The following is a 19,083-nucleotide window of genomic DNA, read 5'->3' on the forward strand; positions in this document are numbered from 1 at the left end:
CCCCATCCCCAGCCCACTGTGGCCCCTCCCTCCAGACAGGGACCTCCAGTAGGCACAGGAGGTGACCCTCAGACAGGAGAAGGGGCTCAGGAACTCACACCCTACTCCCAATTGCTGTTCCTGTCCTGGTCCTTCTCTCCATGGCCCTCCCAGCCCTATCTCCATCTCAGGGAGGAGCGTCGGGGTGCACAGGCAGGGTACACCCCCCTCTTACCGGAGCAGCAGATAGGAGCCACCAACTCCCAGGCTGGAAACTCCTGGGAGGGGAGCTGGCCTCACTGACGAGGGCAGGGGAGGAGGGTGAATCACACACTGGAGTTTTCCATCAGTACCTGCCCTCTGTGGCTTCAAGGCACTAGTCTAGGCTGTCACAACCACGACACTTCTCTTTGGGATTTTCCTAGAAAAGCACTCGGAGCACCTCTCAAGAAGTATAATGTAGAAAGGACACAGGTTTACAGTCAGACAGACCCAAGTTTCAACCTCTCCTCTATCATCTGTCAGTCATGTCAGCTAGGTAAGGATCTGAGCCTTAGCTTCCCCATCTATCACAGGTAGATAACACAGCTGCTTTGTCATGAGGGTTAAAGACAATATGATAGAGTGCTTAGGGCATCACAGGTGCTTAAGAGGAGTTCTTAGTGTTTGCTATTGGTCCTCTGCACACAGGGGCAGGGAGGGTGGAGTGTCCAGCCCCAGGCAGCACTAGTGATGCTCTAGTCCCCTCTCACCACCAAGCATCTAGCCAGGGTCTGTCTGGAACAGCTTGGCAGCTGTCAGTGGTGAACAGTGTCTGTTGGATAGATGTGCCCTGTGCCGTGTGCCCAGTGAGCTTCTCCAGAACATGTCCCTCATCGCTGCCCTGGGTGTGCCCATGTGGTAGTGGGCACAGCACCGTCCCCCTGCTCTTTGATCAGAATAGCCACTGTCTCCTGAAAGACAGATGTTTCTTCAGCTGCAGGTGGTGTGGAGGGAGGGGAAGTAATGGGGAGAAAGGGAAATTTCCCTTTACATGTGCTTCCTCTTTGTGCTTTAGAATTTCCCCCCAGGGGTGGGGTGTGACATGAGAATCATATCTGTAGTTTTCCATCCAGCAACCCTTCTCAATGTCTCTCAGGCCCCTCTCAGCATCTCCTGGGGGATTCCCCATCAAGAGACAGTCAGATCATGTCACAGTTCTCAGACTCACTGCCTCTGTGAAGCCAGAAGTCCAGTGAAGGTCAGCTGGGATCCACACACATCGAGGACAGGGCAGCCTGTCTCTACATGCCAGTCCACCATGGAGTGACCATAGAGCTTACTGCAAAAGTCCATGAGATTACCCAGTTGCAGTTAGAACAAAATACCAGCCACTCCATAAAGAGAAGAAAGAGGGAAGAGGGTCAGGCCGGGCAAGAGGGCAAATTTCTTTGTTTGTTCATTCATTCAAAAATTTTATTTAGGGCCTGCAGGGTCACATGCGTTCCTTTAATACATGGGAATGCTGAGGTGAAGGGCAAGGGCCCAGCAGTCCTGACACCAATCCTTCACCATGGAGAAGAAGGCTACCTTGTCTGAGCTGACCCAGGGAGTGGAGTTTGATTTTCCTGAGAAAACATCCGTCCTAATCTTCCCTGTCTTTATCCAACTACCTCAGACCTTGGTCTTCCTTTCTTTACATTGAGCCCACTCTCACTCAAGTCTACTCCAATACCCCACTGGCTATTCAGACCAATTGGTAAACTCCTAGTGGGCAGAGACCCCCATCATTGCAAAAGATAGGAGTCCTGGAAAGTCTAGTGAAAACTGGGCTCTTTCCACACGAGAGGCGTGCAGAATCAAGAAGAAATATGGTAAGTGAATCAGTTGTCCATTACTAAGGACTAATGACCCCAGAAGATGTTCTCACCACCCTCATCTGCTAACCCCTGAGTGCCTTGAGAGGGCCTGGCAAGGGACTTATGTACAAAACATCAAACTCAGATTAGGAGTTTCACATTTAAGAACCTCGAAATGTAGGGATTATTAGCCTCATTTTACAGACGAGAAAACTGGGGTGAACAGAAGCTAAGTGATTTGTCCTAAGGCCATGTAGGAGTAAGTGATGGAGCTGGGATCTGGGCCTGTTGGTTCCAATAATCCATACTTGTTCCAGTGTAACATACTGTTTTCCAGACCACAAAGGTCTAAAGGGCACGGGTCTTGTTTCTTAATTCTTTGTTTCTGCCTCTAACATTTAATACAGTGCTGTCTCAGAGCAGACATTCAGTGTTTATTGGATGGATGGATGGATGGATGGATGGATTCAGCTTGAGGGGAAAAAGAATGATCCCAGTGTTTCCTTTTCTGGAAGGGCAACGTTCTCCCAGAACTGGAGGATAGAAGAGGCTGGGGGGACTCAGGTCCTGATTTTCTTGGACAACATTGCTGTGCCAAGCAGGACCACAGGATGTATAAAATTATTTAGGGCTCCCTCTCCCTTGGGTCCTAGCAAAAATGCTTAGCTCAATAATGAGTAGCTTCCTTCCTGGGGCCCAGTGCAACTTAATGTCTGGTGCTGGGGGAAGCGAGGGGCCCTGAGGATCTCTGAACATGTCTTGGGCTTTTTTGTTATCCTGACAGCCCAGTCAGCTGGAGCTGGAGCTATGGGAAATAGGATGGACTTGTTTGAAAATGTCCCCAGGGCAGCCCATACCCTCTACTGTACTCTCACAACACTGTGATGTAAGTGCAGTATTCCCATTTTATAGAGAAGAAAAATAAGGATTAGAAAGGTTAGTTTGGTCCAGGTCACACAGCTAGTAAGTAAAAGGGCCAGGACCCCAGCCAGGACCGCAAGCCTCTATAAAGAAGTATGCTTAGCTGACTGTGGTGTCTGAGTTTGTGCACATTTATCTGAGGATAATGAGGGACTGGGAAAGCGTGCACATGTGTGGATCTGAGACATGGGTATACTTGCGGCAAGGTCTGAGGCCCCAGGGCAGCCTGGAGGGCTTAGCGTTAATCAGCAGCTTCCCTGCAGCCCTGGGCTGTGCCTCTAACCCTCCAGTTACCTGTGCTGCTCTCTCCCCATTCTGCTGGTGCTGCCCCAGGCTCTCCCTCTCTGCCTTTCTTCTCCAACAGGTGTAGCCTCCAGACAAGAGAGGGCTCCCTTTCCTTTGTGTCTTCTTCCCTGAGAACTGCAGGATCCTATGAGTTTCCCTTCCAGGCAGGGAAAGCAGTGACTGGCTGCCCTCTTCCACCACCACCATCATCTCTTTACCCTCACTGCTAAAGCTTCATCCTTTCTCCAGCCTGGTTCACCAACATCATTTCCCACATTTCCTCCTGTCGGGTAGTGCCTTGCTGCCTTGGGCCTGCAAAGTGGCCGCCGACCCATTCACATGCTGCCAGTGCCAGGCAGTGGTGAGCAGCACACACAGACACAGTTTGGGAAGTGGGGGCCAGCCAGGACCCAGCAGGGAAAAGTGGGCGGGAAAGAGCAGCCACTAGGCATTCCTCTTCCTGTCCTTTAGCTGGGGCTCAGGTCTCCTTCAGGCCTCCCTCAGTCTCATTTAACTCCACAGCACAGAGCAGGAGGGCAGGGGTTCTGGGGAGAGGTGTGACAGCCTTCTCTGGTCCAGATCCCTCCCCCATCCTCCTCCACACCTATGCTCAGTGGGCTACCAGGTGAACTCAGTGGAGGAGGTGGAGTCTAAGGTAGAGGGGCAGAAACCAAACACAGCTGCTGGCAGTCAGGTGGAAGAAGGTGGCTTTAATGGAATGCAGGGTCAGAGGGCCTGAGGTCAACAGTGCTCTTGCCCCTCTAGCTCCCCAAGGCCTGTCTCAAAGGATGCTCTTTTTTTTTTTTTTCCCCCTCCAAAGGATGCTCTTAAAACCAGCATTTCACATTTCCCCTAGAGTAGGGAAGCTGGGGTGGGGGGCCCAGCTCAGAAGCCAGACTCCAAAATATCCCCTTTTGTTTTATCCACCCCAGGTGATGACTGCTTTGGCCAGTACCTCCTGCAGCTGGCCCCACAACCAGCTCATGGTGCCATCTGGAGGCCTGCCCCTAGCAGTGGGACTCTAATTCTGTGAGTGTGAGTAGGGAGGTCTGAGGGGTGGCAGGCACAGATGATCCTGCTTGGTTCCGTTGGGGAAGGTCCTCAGCTGGGCACACGAGCTGGCGGATTCTCTGCAGGCAGAGTGGAGGTGGCTGTCACAGGTGGCATGGGGGCAGACCTGCCAGCCTCCCATCACCATGTCTGCCTCCTCCCCACACATAGAGGAGCCAGCCCCTCCAGGAGCCAGCCCTGTCATCACAGCCCATGTCCTGCGGTCACCAGCCTCTTCCTGAGACCTCTCGGCACTACCCACACTGTGCACTGGCCCTCCACATACCAGCTTCTACCTGGCTGGCAGCTCATCTGCCAGTGCTCAGGTTCCCAACCCTCTGGCTGTTTCCCCTGCTAAACTCCCTACCTCTCTGAAGGAGCCTTTGAGGGTGCCCAGTTTGTAGAAGCTCCAGGCGGGGATGCAGACCATGGAAGACAGAGCCAGGAGCCAGCCCAGGGCATCTCCCCACCACGGGTATGTATACTTCTTATTGTAGGTCAGCGGGGTGTACTTGATCAGGGAGAAGAGGAAGGTGGCCTAGGGGTGAGGGTGGAAAAGAAAGGGGCTGGGGTGGGGCCCTGTACCTTCAGCTCCCCCTACACCATGCATAGAGATCACACTCCAAGCCTCCAGTCTCCAACCACATTGTGCTCAAGTGTACACCCCAGGGCCCCTGCATCCCTGGGCACCTCTACACAGGGTTGGCCCCCAATTAGGACATGGTTATATGCCTGCTGGGGGCTTTGAAGTATTTACCTCTCCTGCACCATGAGTTTGGGCTGTGAGCACCTCCAAAGCAGGGCTCATTCGCTTTTGTCCCCCATTCCTCATTAATACCCTGCACACAGTGGAGGCCTGGACAACTGCTAACACAAAGCTAGAGGAATCAGCACATTGTGGCTTAAGACTCAGACCCCCAAGCTGGGCTGCCTGGGTTTGCAACCTAGTTCTCTGCAACTGTCTGGGTTGAATAAGCCACTTAAATTCCTTAGCCTCAGTTTTGTCTGTAAAATGAGTAGTACAAAAGCATGCACATCATGGACTTTGTGAGAATGAAATGAGTTAGTGCATATAAAACGCTGTGTGCTCAGCACAGGGAAAGTGCTCTGTGACTGTCACTATCATTACTGCGCTGGGTATTAGTATTAATATGAGCCACCTGACACAATTGAGTATCTGTTCTGCCTGTCACATTAGATTCCTACTGTGGTGTCAATAGAACCGCCTGACAATGCTAGAACTCAGTTTATTCTTCTGTGAAATGGAAAGGAAGAATCTATCTTGCTGTAATGGTCTAGAACCCAACAGGAGGCTGAATGGAAATCAAAGATGATTTTCAATTCCGAGGGAGAAGTCCATTTGAGGGCTAATGGCCTCTCTAGCCTAATGCTACCACCAGCTCCCCCTCCCTTCATCGGGCTCATCCCCAGGGATTATCTTACTGTGCACACAGCTGGTGTGAAGAAGAGCCAACAGTATTTGATAAGAGGCCATGGCCTGTACCCAATCATATCTTCAATGTTGTCATAGAAGCGCTTGGCCCCTACCATGGAGAAAAGAAGGGAGGGGGAGAAAGTTCATTCTCCAGTGACCAGTGGATCAGGAAGGGGCCACAAGCAAACTGGAATGGGTGGGGGTCGACAGACAGAAGACATCATGGTGGTCTTTTCAAATCACCAGCAGCAGGCAGAACTTGACCTAGGTAAAGGCAATAACTTCCTGATCACCAGGGTTGTGAAAAGCTGAAAAGGTTTGGACAGGATATGACATGGGCTCGCCTGAGGTGGTGTAGGTGCAGCTATACCCAGGATCTTCTGGAGGGCCCTTCCCATGGTAGCAACTTAGGATTCTCAAGATGTTTGAGATTGAGTAGAGGAGTAGTCCCCAGAAAAGGTAGGTGTGAGCAGTAGATGTCTCTCTTCTGTCTAAGGGCCCTGGGGTAGAGGAGAGTGCTGGGGTTGAGCTCAGGGTAGTAATCACTCACCATAAACCCAAGCCACACAGAGGGACTCAAAGATGGCCACAAACAGGAGGCACATGCCACTGGCTGCATAGTAGTCAAAGAGCTGAAACACGTACATACCACCCTGTGCAGGGGGAGATCATAAAACAAGGGAGTTTAGGCTTGGTGCCTGTAGCTCCAGCAGCTAGGGCACCAGCCTCATACACCAGGGCTGGTAGGTTCGAACCCGGCCAGCTACAACAACAACAAATAGCCAGGTGTTGTGGTGGGCACCTGGAGTCCCAGCTACTTGGGAGACTGAGACAAGAGAATTGCTTAAGCCCAAGAGTTAGAGGTTGCTGTGAGATGTGACGCCCCAGCACTCTACCAAGGGAAACATAGTGAGATGGTCTCAAAAAAAAGGAGGGGAGGGGGTTTATCCAGAGGAAACAGAAAGATGCACCCCTATGCCCTTGAACCTCACACCTCTGGGGCACAGAGAGGAGTCAGTGAGGATCAGAGGGGACAGATAGTAAAAGAGAATGTGATTCGTACACTGTAAAGTGCCAGGCTTGTGTGAGACTCTCATCTTTATTATGGATTTTGGATGGAAGATAGATGAAATCAGAGAACATTTAGGATTGAGCCAGAAGCTCAAGACATAGTGTGTACTCTGGGATTGTCACCAGTGCTATTGAGCTGAAAAGCTCCATCTCCTCCCTCCCTTGAGACCACACAGAATATCACCCAGCCCCAGCACTCCCTTTCTCACCGTGAAGTTTATACATAGAACTTGGCTCCACTCCCTGGGAAATCATGGAATCTTGCTGGGAAGGCCATTTTCCCCAATCCAAGCCACCCCAACCATCATCTCCACACCTCTTTTCTTACCAGGGAGCCAGATTACCCCTCACCCATCCCCAGAGGCAGGTGCCCAGTGCGGGAGACCAGAGAGGAACTTGCCTCCTTGTCCTTGCTGCAGTGGGAGAAGAGGAGTCCGAGTGCCCAGAAGGCCAGAACCCTGCCCTGTGGCCTGAAGCCACGGCATCCACCCCACCTGGCAGGGCTTGCCACTTGGCTCCTCCTCTTCACCAGTCCTCCCGTCCAGCCTCCCAGCCCCCCAGCCCTGCACCTCTGTGAGCATGACCAGCCCGACGAGGAAGGAGACGAGGGACACTCCAAGGATGAGGCTCTCCCTCCGGTTCTTCTTGCGGAACACACAGGGGTACATGTCCACCAGTGCTGTCACCAGGCTTTCTACACACACAAACTGGTGAGAGGGCAAAGAATTGCAGGGAAAGAGAGCTCCCCAAAAAAATTGCAGGGAAAGAGAGCTCCCCAAAATCCTGTCAACTGGCTCTGGATTCCTGCTCCCCGGGCCACCCAGTCTGCTTGTCTCAAGTCCCCAGAGCTTCTGTCATTTGGTGATTAGGTCTGGACGCTTCAAGATCCTCTGGGTCCTTTCCAGGGCATCCACTTCTGGTGTCTGCCCAGTCCCCATCTATTCTAAGGTCCCTTGGGACATAAAGCTAAATCTCAAGCCCACTGCTGCCCCCTCCACCCACCCTCCACTCCTCTCCCAGTCCCTGAGTGGCCACTCCTCAGTACCTGGCTGTCCAGTCCCAGGAGGACAACCATGAAGAAGAAGCAGCAGGCCCAGAGAGGAGAGAAGGGCAGCATCACCACAGCCCGGGGGTAGGCAATGAAGGCCAAGCCGGGGCCTGCAGAGGGAACAGAGGCCACAGCCCAGTGCTGGGCCAACTGCAGCCCTGCTGTGACCCATCAGCTTCCCAGAGCGGGGCCGTGTTCATCCCCACATTACCATCACCATCGTCACCTGGGAGAACACACCCTAACCTCCACCATTTCCCAAATCTCCCAGGGGCTACCTGCTGTATTCTCATTGGCAAGAATGGAACCCAGAGATTGTGGGTGTAAAGGGCTTTGGATCTATGGAGGGCTCCAGGTCTCCAAATACTGCCCCAAATCAGAGGTTTTTATTTAAAAGCAACAACAACAACATTGCAGTCACTCCAAAAGGGAGAAACTCCGTGCACTGACATAAACTTAGGTCTGAGATACATGTTAAAGTGAACAAAACAAGGCAAGGTGCAGAACAGTGTATAAACTATGTTAGCATTTGGATTTTTTGAAAGGGGGTAAGAAATAGATATAGTAATATGTGTGCATATATATATATATTTTTTTCATATGTGTCTAAACTATTTCTGGAAGGATAAACACAAAGTTGATAACACAAATCACCTCCAGGGTGGTGACCTGGAAGCCAGGGATGGGAAGAAGGATGTTCACTGTACGCCCATTTACTCTTTAAAGCTGGAATTGCTGTTTAATTCTCCCCCAAATGTTCCCAGAACACATCCACTGAAAGGTGACCACAGCTCGCCCACAGTGTAGGTGACAACAGAAAGGCCTCTGGGTCCTCGTGCCAAAGGTTCAAGCCAGGCTCAAAGGATGTGCTGCCCATCAACCCCACTCACCTGACTCAGCCACCTCAGAAATGGGCACCCCCTGCTCCTGCGACATGAAGCCCAGGATGGAGAAGATGGCGAACCCGGCCACAAAGCTAGTGCCGCTGTTGAGGAAGCAGAGGGCAATGCAGTCCCTGGGGGTAAGGAGGAAGCAGTGGGGACAGGCCAGTCAGAAAGGGGCTTTCAGCATCTCAGGTCTATCCAGGAGCCAGCAGGGACCCCCAGTGTCAGACAACCATCAGGGTGCTGGTTCTGCTCCACCTACCACCACCACCCTGCCCACAAGCTCAGACAAAGAATAAATCAATGTAGTTCTAAAAGAAGGAGGCTCTAAGGAAGTGAAAAAATGAATCTAGGCTGGGCGTGATGGCTCAGTGACTCATGCATATAATCCTAGCACTCTGGAAGGCTAAGGCAGGTGGATCACTTGAGCTCATGAGTTCAAGACCAGCCTGACCAAGAGTGAGACCCTGTCTCTACTAAAAATGAAAAACTGAGGCAAGAGGATGGCTTGAGCCCAAGAGTTTGAGGTTGCTGTGAGCTATGACACCACAGCACTCTATCCAGGGCAACAAAGTAAGACTCTGTCTCAAAAAAAAAAAGAAAAGAAAAGAAAAATGAATCTAAACATTACAAACTGCCACACAGCTCCCCCTCCCATACTGCCACCACATCACAGGACCCTGTCCCTCTGCTGTAATTCTATCTAACATTCGAATGCAGGGCATGGGGACACAGGTAATCCCAAATCCCAATGATTGCCCAAATTTGATTCTGAGATGCACAATATGATTTTTTCAGTTATATTTCAGCTAATATTAATATCCCTTAAATTCTCGGTGTCTGAGCCACGTAGGCAGAACGGAGCCATAGGGGGACATGAAGTGAGGAGGGGTATGTAGGAGGGAGCTGAGGACAGGAGGTGAAAACAGGAAGAGGTCACTCTGCTAGGGTGGGGTCACCGACCAGGCAAGACCAACATTGACAATTACAGTAAGACTGCACTTAACATCAACCGGTTCTTAGAAAATTTGACTTGAAGTGAAACGGACATGTATTGAAACCAATTATTTTCCTCATCAATGTTGTAACATTGTTTGAGGACCTGGTGCACTTTGCAGGCTCACTCACCTAGCGCTCCCACACTCACTAGCCTCTAAGTCAGCCCTGCTGAGGTCTCCCAGCCAGTCCCACCCTTTTGAACTCACTCCCTCTGCCCATTTTGCACTTGGCTCCCATCAGCTCCTGGAAGCCCCCGGGCACTGGAAACAGAGGCCTGTCCAGGAGCTGGCACACCCTCCAACTTACCCCCAGTTTAATGCGGCTGGAGGACAGGAGTGAGACGCAGGTATGTGGCCGGCCCCATTCCCCCAATCACCTGTAGCAGTTGTTGTGGTACTTGTTGTAGCTGCCCAGGGCCGTCAGGCACCCTAGACAGATGGCGAAGGAAAAGAAGATCTGGGTGCCTGCATCCATCCATACCTACAAAGCAAAAAGGTGAAGCTGGGCCCCAGAAAAGCTGGACTTCTGGGCCTTCATGGAAGGATTCAGGCATGTGGCCAAGGTTAAGAGAAATCTGTTCCCAGCCAGTGTGGGTTCTACTAGCCCTGCTAAACTCCATGGCCTCTACTCCCTGGCTCCTAGACAACATTTCCTGGGCACTACCAGGAACAGCATTAGATATTCAAAGGAAAGACAAAGGGGCCTGTGGTGGAGGCCCATGGGAGGGTGGGACAGCGCTCTAGAGCAGAGCCAGGTCTGCTGTCAAGGTTTGGATCATGGGTTCTGCCCTGCTGTCTCTTCTCCTTGGCTCTCGTGGGGCTGTGACCAACGTGGAAGGAATCCAAACACAGGGTCTCTAGGAATATGGGTCCTAATTTTTAAGTCAACATGAGCATGTAGCTCTGCCCCTCACATCTCAGAACCCTCTGAAAAACAGAGGAGAGGAATCTTCAGCTCACAAAAAGTCAAGAGGATGAATGGAAAAGCATCTGTAAAGGGCTTTGTACTCTGTGGGGGATAAAATAACTCTCCAGCGAAACATAGGATATGGTTGTTACCATTATTATCTCAGCTGGCCAGCCCAGCCTGTGCATGTTGTGATTTAGAGTCAACAGCTAGAAAAACATCCCCAAGAGAAAGAACATCAAGGCAATGATGAAGCAGCCATGCAGAATCTGCAGGAGGTGAGGGCCTGGGGCTGTGGACCCTCTCCCCAAACTCCAGCCTGCAGCGGATGCAAGCACCGTGAGGGAGCACTGAGCTGTGGACACAGAGTGGCCGGAGCAGGTGTCCCTCACATGTCTGTGTTCCTAACAGCAAGGGTGCCTGACACCCAGCCCCATCCCAGTGGCCCCAAGCAGGCTCTTGCTTTCTTTAACCCTCTGTCCTTCCAACGTTTTCTTCCCCCTTTGGCTACAACCTCACACACGAAAGCCTTGGCTGCTCTCTGTCCACAGTCCTCAGCCCCTTGCCATCTGTGTCTGCCTCCCTGACCATCGCCGCCACCCTCAGCCCCACCTCCAGCTCTGTCTTTTTACATTCATCCCTAACAAAGTGCTCACTGGCCTCTGCACTGTCAGCCCCCTCAGCAAGCTGATGGCCTCAGGATCACGGAGTCCTCAGCCTGCATCCCCAGTGGACACAGTGACTCTCTAGGCCTGGAGGAGAACCCAGAACCTGAATCCTTTCCAAAACTTCCTGCATGCTCCTATTGAGCAGCCTGACAGCCCGCAGAGCAGATGACAGGGGAGACAGAGGTGACAGAGGTGCACCAGGCACTGCTCCTCTTGTTGCATTTCAATTTCTGCCGGAGCAGGACAGACCAGAGAAAGATGATGGAGGGAAGGGGAGTGTCTCCAGCATTCTGTCCTTTGTGCCCAATTCCATTCTGGGACATTCTGCAGGTAGGCATCGCCACCAGGGAAAAGGCATCAGTGGCAAGAAGCACAGAGAAGGACTCTGAGGGGCTGGAGCAGGAAGGAAATAGCACGGAAAAGCGAAGCACCTGGGAATCTTTTTTAAACATGGGGGAAAATTACAATGGGGAAGGGAGGGAGGGTTCAGGATTTATATCAGAAGTTAGAGAAGGAAAGAGTGGGAATAAAAGGGTGAGCACTTGCAAACTTCAGCCTGACGCCACACCAAGTTCAAACAGATGCCACTTGGCCAGTCTGTTTGCTCCTATATGAAATTTCAAATCCTTTTCTCTTCTAAAACTCTGCCATGCAGATCCTATGAGGACAGTCATCGTGGGAAACCTCTAGCAGGAAGGTCACCCTGCAGTGCAAGGCCCTGAGCTGGTACAGGAAAGATTCACCCAGGGTCAGGGAAGGAAAGACGGGTAGAAGTGCCATCTCCGGGGACTTGCAGGTCCCACCCCCCCACCCCCACCCCAGGTCGTTCAGGATGTGGCCTAAGAGCCTGGGGCCCAAGGGTGTTTGCTCCCATGCCCAATGGTGGGCAAGGTGCAGAGTAGGCATGAGTTACCAAGGAAACTGCCAAGCACCTTGGAGACACTATGTGGCTGCCCACATGTAGGCAGGGGGTGCAATCCTGTGGTGACAAAGCTTTGTGAACTTAGGCTTGGGAAGAATAACAAGAGAAATCGTGACTTGGCCCGTTCACCTCACTCGGCAGGGGTGGCTGGTGGGAGCTGGCTCAGACTGAGCCCAGCAGGGAGGGAGGTTAATGAGAACAGAGAAGGATGCAGCAGGAGGGCTGCGAGTTCAGAGCTCAGGGTTAGATGTGGGGCCTTTGGCCAAAGCCCTTCCCTGGGTGCTTGGCAGGCCCTGCGCGCCTCACAGCTGCCACCTGACAGGCCCGCTGGGCAGAAGACGGGGTGGGCCAGAGGAGGGCTGAAGGGACAAGCAGAGCAAGCCGTCCTGTTCCCACCATGGGCAGCCGCTCCCTCCATTCCAGGATCCTGGTTTCTGGAACAAAGCTCTGATGTGTCTTTGGTTGGAGCAGAAGACCAACCAAGAAAAAAGCAAGTGTGGGAAACACTTGGTGGTGTGTGGATAAAAAATAGTCTTTGGGGAAGATAGGAAGAAAGACGAAGGAAAGATGTTTTCAGCTTTGAGTCAACCCTAAAGATTACTAATATCTATTATTTTTAGGATGGCAATTGTGTGTCATGGAAAAAACATGAAACATGGACTTTGGGATCAAATTGATCTGGGCTCAATTCTTAACTTTACTAAAGACTGGCTGGATGATTTCAGACAAGTCACTTAACCTCTCTGAACCTCCCTTTTCTCGTCAGGAACATGGGTATAACAACAAATAAAACAATGTATGTAAAACAAATAAATAAATGTTTATTTCCTGTCCCATCTTTGAGAATAATAAAAAGCAGCCCTTAAAACTCTCAAATAATCCATATCCTTTGGAAAAGATCTATTGTGATAATTAAGAAAGCAGACTTCAAAAGACTACTTGGGACAAAATCCAAGCTCCCCACCATGCCAGTTTTGTGGTTCTGGGAAAATTTTCTAAGTTTTTGTGTCTCCATCTACCACCTAACTCACAGGGTTAGTGTTAGGACTAAACTGTGACAGGAACTGGATTAAGTACTGGCAAAAGATAGGCACATATTAATGTTAGCTTTGGCTGTTGTTGCTTTATAATTTTTTTTAAGAGACAGAATCTCAGTGCTGGGTAAACTGGCTGTAGAAGACTGAAATTGGACCCACACCTTTCCCCATTAACTAAGATAGACTCTCATTGGATTAAAGATTTAAACTTAAGACATGAAACTATAAAAATACTAGAAGAAAGTACAGGGAAAACACTTGAAGAAATCGGCCTGGGTGATATTTTATGAGGAGGACCCCCCAGGCAATTGAAGCAACACCAAAAATACATTACTGGGATCTGATCAAACTAAAAGCTTCTGCACAGCCAAAAATACAGTAAGTAAAGCAAGTAGACAGCCTTCAGAATGGAAGAAGATATTTGCAGGCTATGTCTCTAACAAAGGTTTAATAACCAGAATCCACAGAGAACTCAAACGTATTAGCAAGAAAAGAACAAGTGATCCCATCTCAGGCTGGGTAAGGGACTTGAAGAGAAACTTCTCTGAAGATAGGCGCATGGCCTACAGACATATGAAAAAATGCTCATCATCCTTAATCATCAGAGAAATGCAAATCAAAACTACTTTGAGATATCATCTAACCCCAGTAAGATTAGCCCACATCACAAAATCCCAAACCAGAGATGTTGGCGTGGATGTGGAGAAAAGGGAACCCTTCTGCACTGCTGGTGGGAATGCAAACTAATACTTTCCTTTTGGAAAGATGTTTGGAGATTACTTAGGGATCTAAAAATAGACCTACCATTCAATCCTTCAATTCCTCTACTAGGTATATATCCAGAAGACCAAAAATCACTTTATAACAAAGATATTTGCACCAGAATGTTTACTGCAGCCCAATTTATAATTGCTAAGTCATGGAAGAAGCCCAAATGCCCATTGACCCATGAATGGATTAATAAATTGTGCTATATGCACACCATAGAATATTATGCAGCCTTAAAAAAAGGTGGAGACTTTACCTCTTTCATGTTTACATGGATGGAGCTGGAACATATTCTTCTTAGCAAAGTATCTCAAGAATGGAAGAAAAAGTATCCAATGTACTCAGTCCTACTATGAAACTAATTTATAGCTTTCATATGAAAGCTGTAACCCAACTATAGCCCAAGAAGAAGGGGAAAGAGGAGAGGGAGGGGAGGGGAGGAGGGAGGATGGGTGGAGAGAGGGTATTTGGCCACATCTATGGTGCATCTTACAAGAGTACACGTTAAATTTACTAAGTGTAGAATATAAATGTCTTAACACAATAACTAAGAAAATGCAGTGAAGGCTATGTTAACCAGTTTTATGAAAATATTTCAAATGGTATATAAAACTAGCACATTGTACCCCATGACTGCATTAACGTACACATCCATGATTTAATAATAAAAAAAAAGTTAAAAAATAAAGAGAGCGAGAGACAGAATCTCACTCTGTCACCTAGGCTGGAGTGCAGTGGTGCAACTGTCAGTCACTCCAGCCTTGAACTCCTGGGCTCAAGCAAAGTGCCAGGGTACTGGGTATAAGCCACTGCACCTGGCCTATTATATTTCTTTTAAAAAGACTCACCTTTCAGTGATAAGGAGGTGACATAGATTTCAATGATTTTATAAATCTCAACACTAAAATAAAAGTAGTAGTTTTAACCAATGATTTCAACTTCCACCATAAATAAATCTTTTGTTAGAATTGCTTAACATAGGGATTTAAAAGGTTCAACAAGGGCTCGTTGGACACCCTACTCCCATGCCCTGTCCTTATCCATCTCCCAAGTGCAGCAGAACAGACACAGGGTCAGGAGGAGGGAAGGAAACAAGTTGCCTGAAAGAAGCAGGAGAGAGACAAGCCCTGGGAACTCCAGGGAAGGCGACCCCCTGCCCTCCGCACTGCATGCCTTCTGAAGGGGGGGGAAACAAGAGGTGAATGCAGCATAATCTCTGCCTGGCTCTCAGCTCCCGGCCTCTGTGCTTGGCAGAGAGAGGTATCTTAGGTCTGTGTGTTGGTGAGCAGGAATTTTGCACCTTTCTTAAGTGCCAGGAAAATGCCAGTTGGAATTATCACACTTCCCTGGAGTGCCAACTAGATTCAATCAGAGCTCTAGCAGGACACCCACCACCCCACAGGTGCTGCTCTGTTCACTGACAACAAAGGCCTCCTCTCAGCGTGGGACTGGCACAGGCAGGTGATAAGGCTGCTCAGAACATCTCCCTCCCCACAGCCTCAAAGCACCTGGAGGACTCACACTCCCCACACAGCCTATAGCCAGCTGGAATGAGGACAGTGGCCTACAGTGCAGAAGAAAAGAGGCCTTTTTCCCTGCAGTCACCAGACACAGGATTATGGCCTTATTAACTCTCAGAAGTGAAGACTGTCAGGTCCACCTCTTTCCTATTTGCTGGAAACTGTCACACACCAAACACTGCACCTAAAACAGACCCGGTACATACTAGATGCTCAATAAAGGTCTGCTGATAGTGTATAAGCTGGGAGGGAACAAAGATAAGCTGACAGGGACCTTGTCTTCAAGAGGAAACCATACGGTACATAAGAGTTGTCATATTGCAGACCTGGCTCCAGTTTCAGGTATGAGGACGGAAAACTCTTTAAGCATCCTAGGCCTTAATTTCCTTATCTATGAAATGGGCACAGCTCATTGGTCTGCTGTGAGGGTTAGCTGAATCACTCATGTAAACATCTTAATAAAGCCAGGGACAGAGTAAGCACATGACATTTGCCAGCTATAGATAGCTGATTGGGATAAAGCCATAAAGTCAGTTCTAGAAATACTGAACCCCTCTATTCTTTTTCCCTTTCAGCCTTCCTGCCTGTCTCCCTGCCTGAGCATGCCTCTTTCCTCACAGGCCTACATGCAAACGAAGATGAGCTTTATTGCTTAGCCACTGGTTTACAGGTCTGCAGCTCCCAACCACAGAAGCTCTCTCAGGCACAGGGGATCCAAGCCAAACCCTACACTGGCCCACAAAGCCTCCCTCAGCTCTGCTGCCACCCACATCTCTTGTCTGTTACCTACACTCTATCACAGCCTTTGATCCCAGATAAGTCAAAGAATTTATGATTCACAACACAAACTACCCCTTCCTGGCCTGGCCCTTACTCGCCATGTGACCTTTGGCCAAGGTTTCTTATGCAACAAGGAGTTGCTCTCGCAGATCTCTGGGGTCCTGCTAACTTCAATAGCTCTGGTCCTGCGGTTTGGCTCAAAGCCGGACTGTAGCCCTCATGCCCTGTGTGGACACGAGATGGTAGCAATGTGTGGCTAAGAAATGGGAGAGACGAAGGATAAGCTTGTATCCCATCAGAGGGTTATGGAGGAACACCCAGGACCAAGCCACTTGACTCCTTGGGGAGGTTTCTGAACAGGAGTGGTCTGGCTGCTTCTGGAAACCATGGTGGTCCCAGTGGAATTCAGCAGGGAAGAGTCATCTCACCCTGGTATGGGCACTGGAAAACCTAAGAACATTCGGCCTATGGCTCACCTGAGATTCTGCACGGGGAGTGGGAGGCACCTGGCATCTGTGTCAACTCTAAACTGTGAGAGCCCTTGCCTCTCACTTCCTCTCAGCAATATCAGTGACCGTGGTGGTGCCTCCTTTCCAAAATGTTTGGAAAGCCATCCAAGTTTTAGTCATTTGTGTGCAGGAAGCCACCTGACCTTAAGTTTCCCTGGGGCCCCTTCATAGCAACCCAGACGAAGATCTCTGAATTGCACACATGCTCTCCAGGAAGGGAGGCCTCTGTACCAAGGAGACAGAGGCCGGCACCTCAGCGGGTAACAAAATTTCAGGGGCTCTAGGGTGGAGCTTAACCATGCACTCCTCCAGTCCTTGACACCTCCTATCTTTGCCAGCTTTCAAATGGCTGCCAAAGAGGAGAAAATAAAAGACCTGTCAGAGGCAGGGGTGTCTCACTTAAGGCCTTGCTTCACAAACCCTTTCTCTCAGCAAATAGCACCCACCTCCCCACCCAGGGTTATAAAGAAACTGGGTGGCAGAGGGAGTGTAGACCTGTGAGGGTCGGGCAAGAAGGCAGAAGGCGCCTCTGGACAACTGACAAGAAACTTAACACCAGCGGGGCTGGTGGAGAGAGGGCCCAGGAGGTGGGGCCCAGGGCTGTCATCAGGACAGAGAGAGGAAACAGGGCAGCAGGTTGAGGGTAAGAAATAGACAGGATGCCCAGTAGATGAGCTCACCAAGAGAAAAATGCACGAAGGGCATGGGGGACAGTGGGCGGCAGGGCACAGCCAGGGTAAAGCTGTTAGTGGCATATCTGCAGCCCCTGAGAAATATTATTAGGGCTCAGGCCCCCTGTGTGCCCTGGCAGCTGTGAACCAAGGAGGGGCAGCATCAGACACCTCTGACCACCAACAGCTGTCTGGAGAAGGACGGGTGTGTCCCTACCACATGGATGCCAGGAGCTGGGGGGGCCCGCAGCTCCTGCCTTCCAGAGCCCTATGCCAGTCTGTCTGTGTCTTCTTACCTGGGGGTCCCACAGACGCGTGAGGTTTGGGTACAGATAAAACTGAATTCCTTGGGCTGCTCCAGGCAGTGTCACCCCTCGAATTAACAGGACCACCAGCATGAGGTAAGGGAACGTGGCCGTGAAGTATACCACCTGGACAGAGCAAATGAGAGGGAGTCAGGAGGGAGAGACCTGGAGACCCAGCTGCAGGGGAAGGAGATGGGGGTGGGGTGCAGAGCACCTCAGAAAGGTCAGGGCACCACTCCTCCTTTTCCCTCCCTCTAACCCTTTGCAGCTGTCCAGTCCCATCTCCCTTGGCATTAAGCCATGGCCTCCCCTCTCTCTTCCTCCCTCCAGCTTACAGCACTAGCCTCTCCTTGATACATATTAAGTAAATGTTCGTTGAGTGACTAAATGAACTTAGACATTCTTCCAGTTAATGTGCTTAGAATGATGGCAAGAGCTGTCAGGTACGAAAATACCTATAACACATGATCCCTGTCCTCACGAATCTTACCAGCTTAGCACAACCAGGCAGCCTGATTAGTGAGGAAGCATCACAGGCCTCCAGGGTACAAGTTCAGAAGAATTCAGAATGCTCTCTAACACCTCACAACCTCTCGGGCAGAGAGTAGTCCACAACTCTTGAGTTGGGTGAGAATCATTTGAGATCACCAGTCTTAATGGAATTCTTTCCCCAGAGAACTATCATATGAAGTAGGGAACCAAGAACAGTGTTCAGTTTGCAATCTGCCCACACATGTGGTATATTCCAAGACCCAATTCCCCTGGTGGTGCCTTTCCCACTCTCTTCCATTTCATTTCCCTAAATGCTAAGCATATGTGGAGTGGAATCCAGGAGAGTCACAGGAACCCTTTGCTAAGCCATTCCCTGTCATTCCTGACTAGACCTCAACTTGGGGAACTCCCCTGGTGAGGGCAAGGAGCCTGGCAGAGGACAGGGAGGGGCTCTCCACATGGACCTTGCCGGTGGACTTGACCCCCTTCCAGATGCAGAAGTAGCAGATGACCCAGGCGAGCAGCAGGCACAGGGCCAGCTCCCAGCGCAGGGCCCCCACATGCTGGATGCCATCGGAGATCTTCAGGACCCGCCGCCTGGGGAGAGAAGAGCCGAGCCTGGCTCCACCTTTGCTGCCAGCCTCCATTTATTTGTAGGGACCCCACATGCCTGGAAAGCAGGGCCGTGCCTCCCAGGCTCCTGTCCAAAGGCTTGTCAGCCCTTTTGCTTAGACCCGCAAAGCTATCCTCTGCCCAGAGACGGAGATAGATAGAGTGATAAATGCAAACCGTTCCCAGGCACGTTTCCTCTAAGTACCATTTATCCCGGGGAAGGAGATGCAAACACCTATTTTCTCAGCCAGGGTTTTAGGATATTTTCATATCTGGAATCATGCCCTGAGTACCAATACTTGGGCAGGAGGGTGGATTCTTTAGTCCGCCTTTGCCACACACATGCCACCAAAGAGAGTAGTGAGTCAAGCGGAGGCATATAC

General features: G+C 50.3%; 1 protein-coding gene across 5 annotated transcripts in view; it reads right to left on the reverse strand.

Annotated features, from left to right (window-relative positions):
• Positions 1-44: 44 nt before the first annotated feature.
• Positions 45-19,083, reverse strand: part of SLC6A13 (solute carrier family 6 member 13) — a 38,694-nt gene continuing 19,655 nt past the window's right edge. For 3 of the 5 annotated variants that reach the window (XM_053554470.1, XM_053554471.1, XM_053554473.1), the window contains exons 6-15: positions 18,553-18,685; positions 17,588-17,722; positions 9,887-9,990; positions 8,518-8,642; positions 7,625-7,737; positions 7,149-7,286; positions 6,059-6,161; positions 5,517-5,617; positions 4,441-4,611; positions 3,835-4,153 (exon numbers count right to left, since the gene is read on the reverse strand). In XM_053554470.1, coding sequence (XP_053410445.1) covers positions 4,031-4,153; positions 4,441-4,611; positions 5,517-5,617; positions 6,059-6,161; positions 7,149-7,286; positions 7,625-7,737; positions 8,518-8,642; positions 9,887-9,990; positions 17,588-17,722; positions 18,553-18,685 — 1,246 coding nt within the window. In that variant the 3' untranslated portion in view covers positions 3,835-4,030. Of the gene's footprint in view, positions 1,301-3,834; positions 4,154-4,440; positions 4,612-5,516; positions 5,618-6,058; positions 6,162-7,148; positions 7,287-7,624; positions 7,738-8,517; positions 8,643-9,886; positions 9,991-17,587; positions 17,723-18,552; positions 18,686-19,083 lie in introns of those variants that run through there. The other 2 variants (XR_008373174.1, XM_053554472.1) reach the window with 2 other exon arrangements.

The sequence above is a fragment of the Nycticebus coucang genome, chromosome 12 (assembly GCF_027406575.1).
Source record: "Nycticebus coucang isolate mNycCou1 chromosome 12, mNycCou1.pri, whole genome shotgun sequence".
NCBI classification, from domain to species: domain Eukaryota; kingdom Metazoa; phylum Chordata; class Mammalia; order Primates; family Lorisidae; genus Nycticebus; species Nycticebus coucang.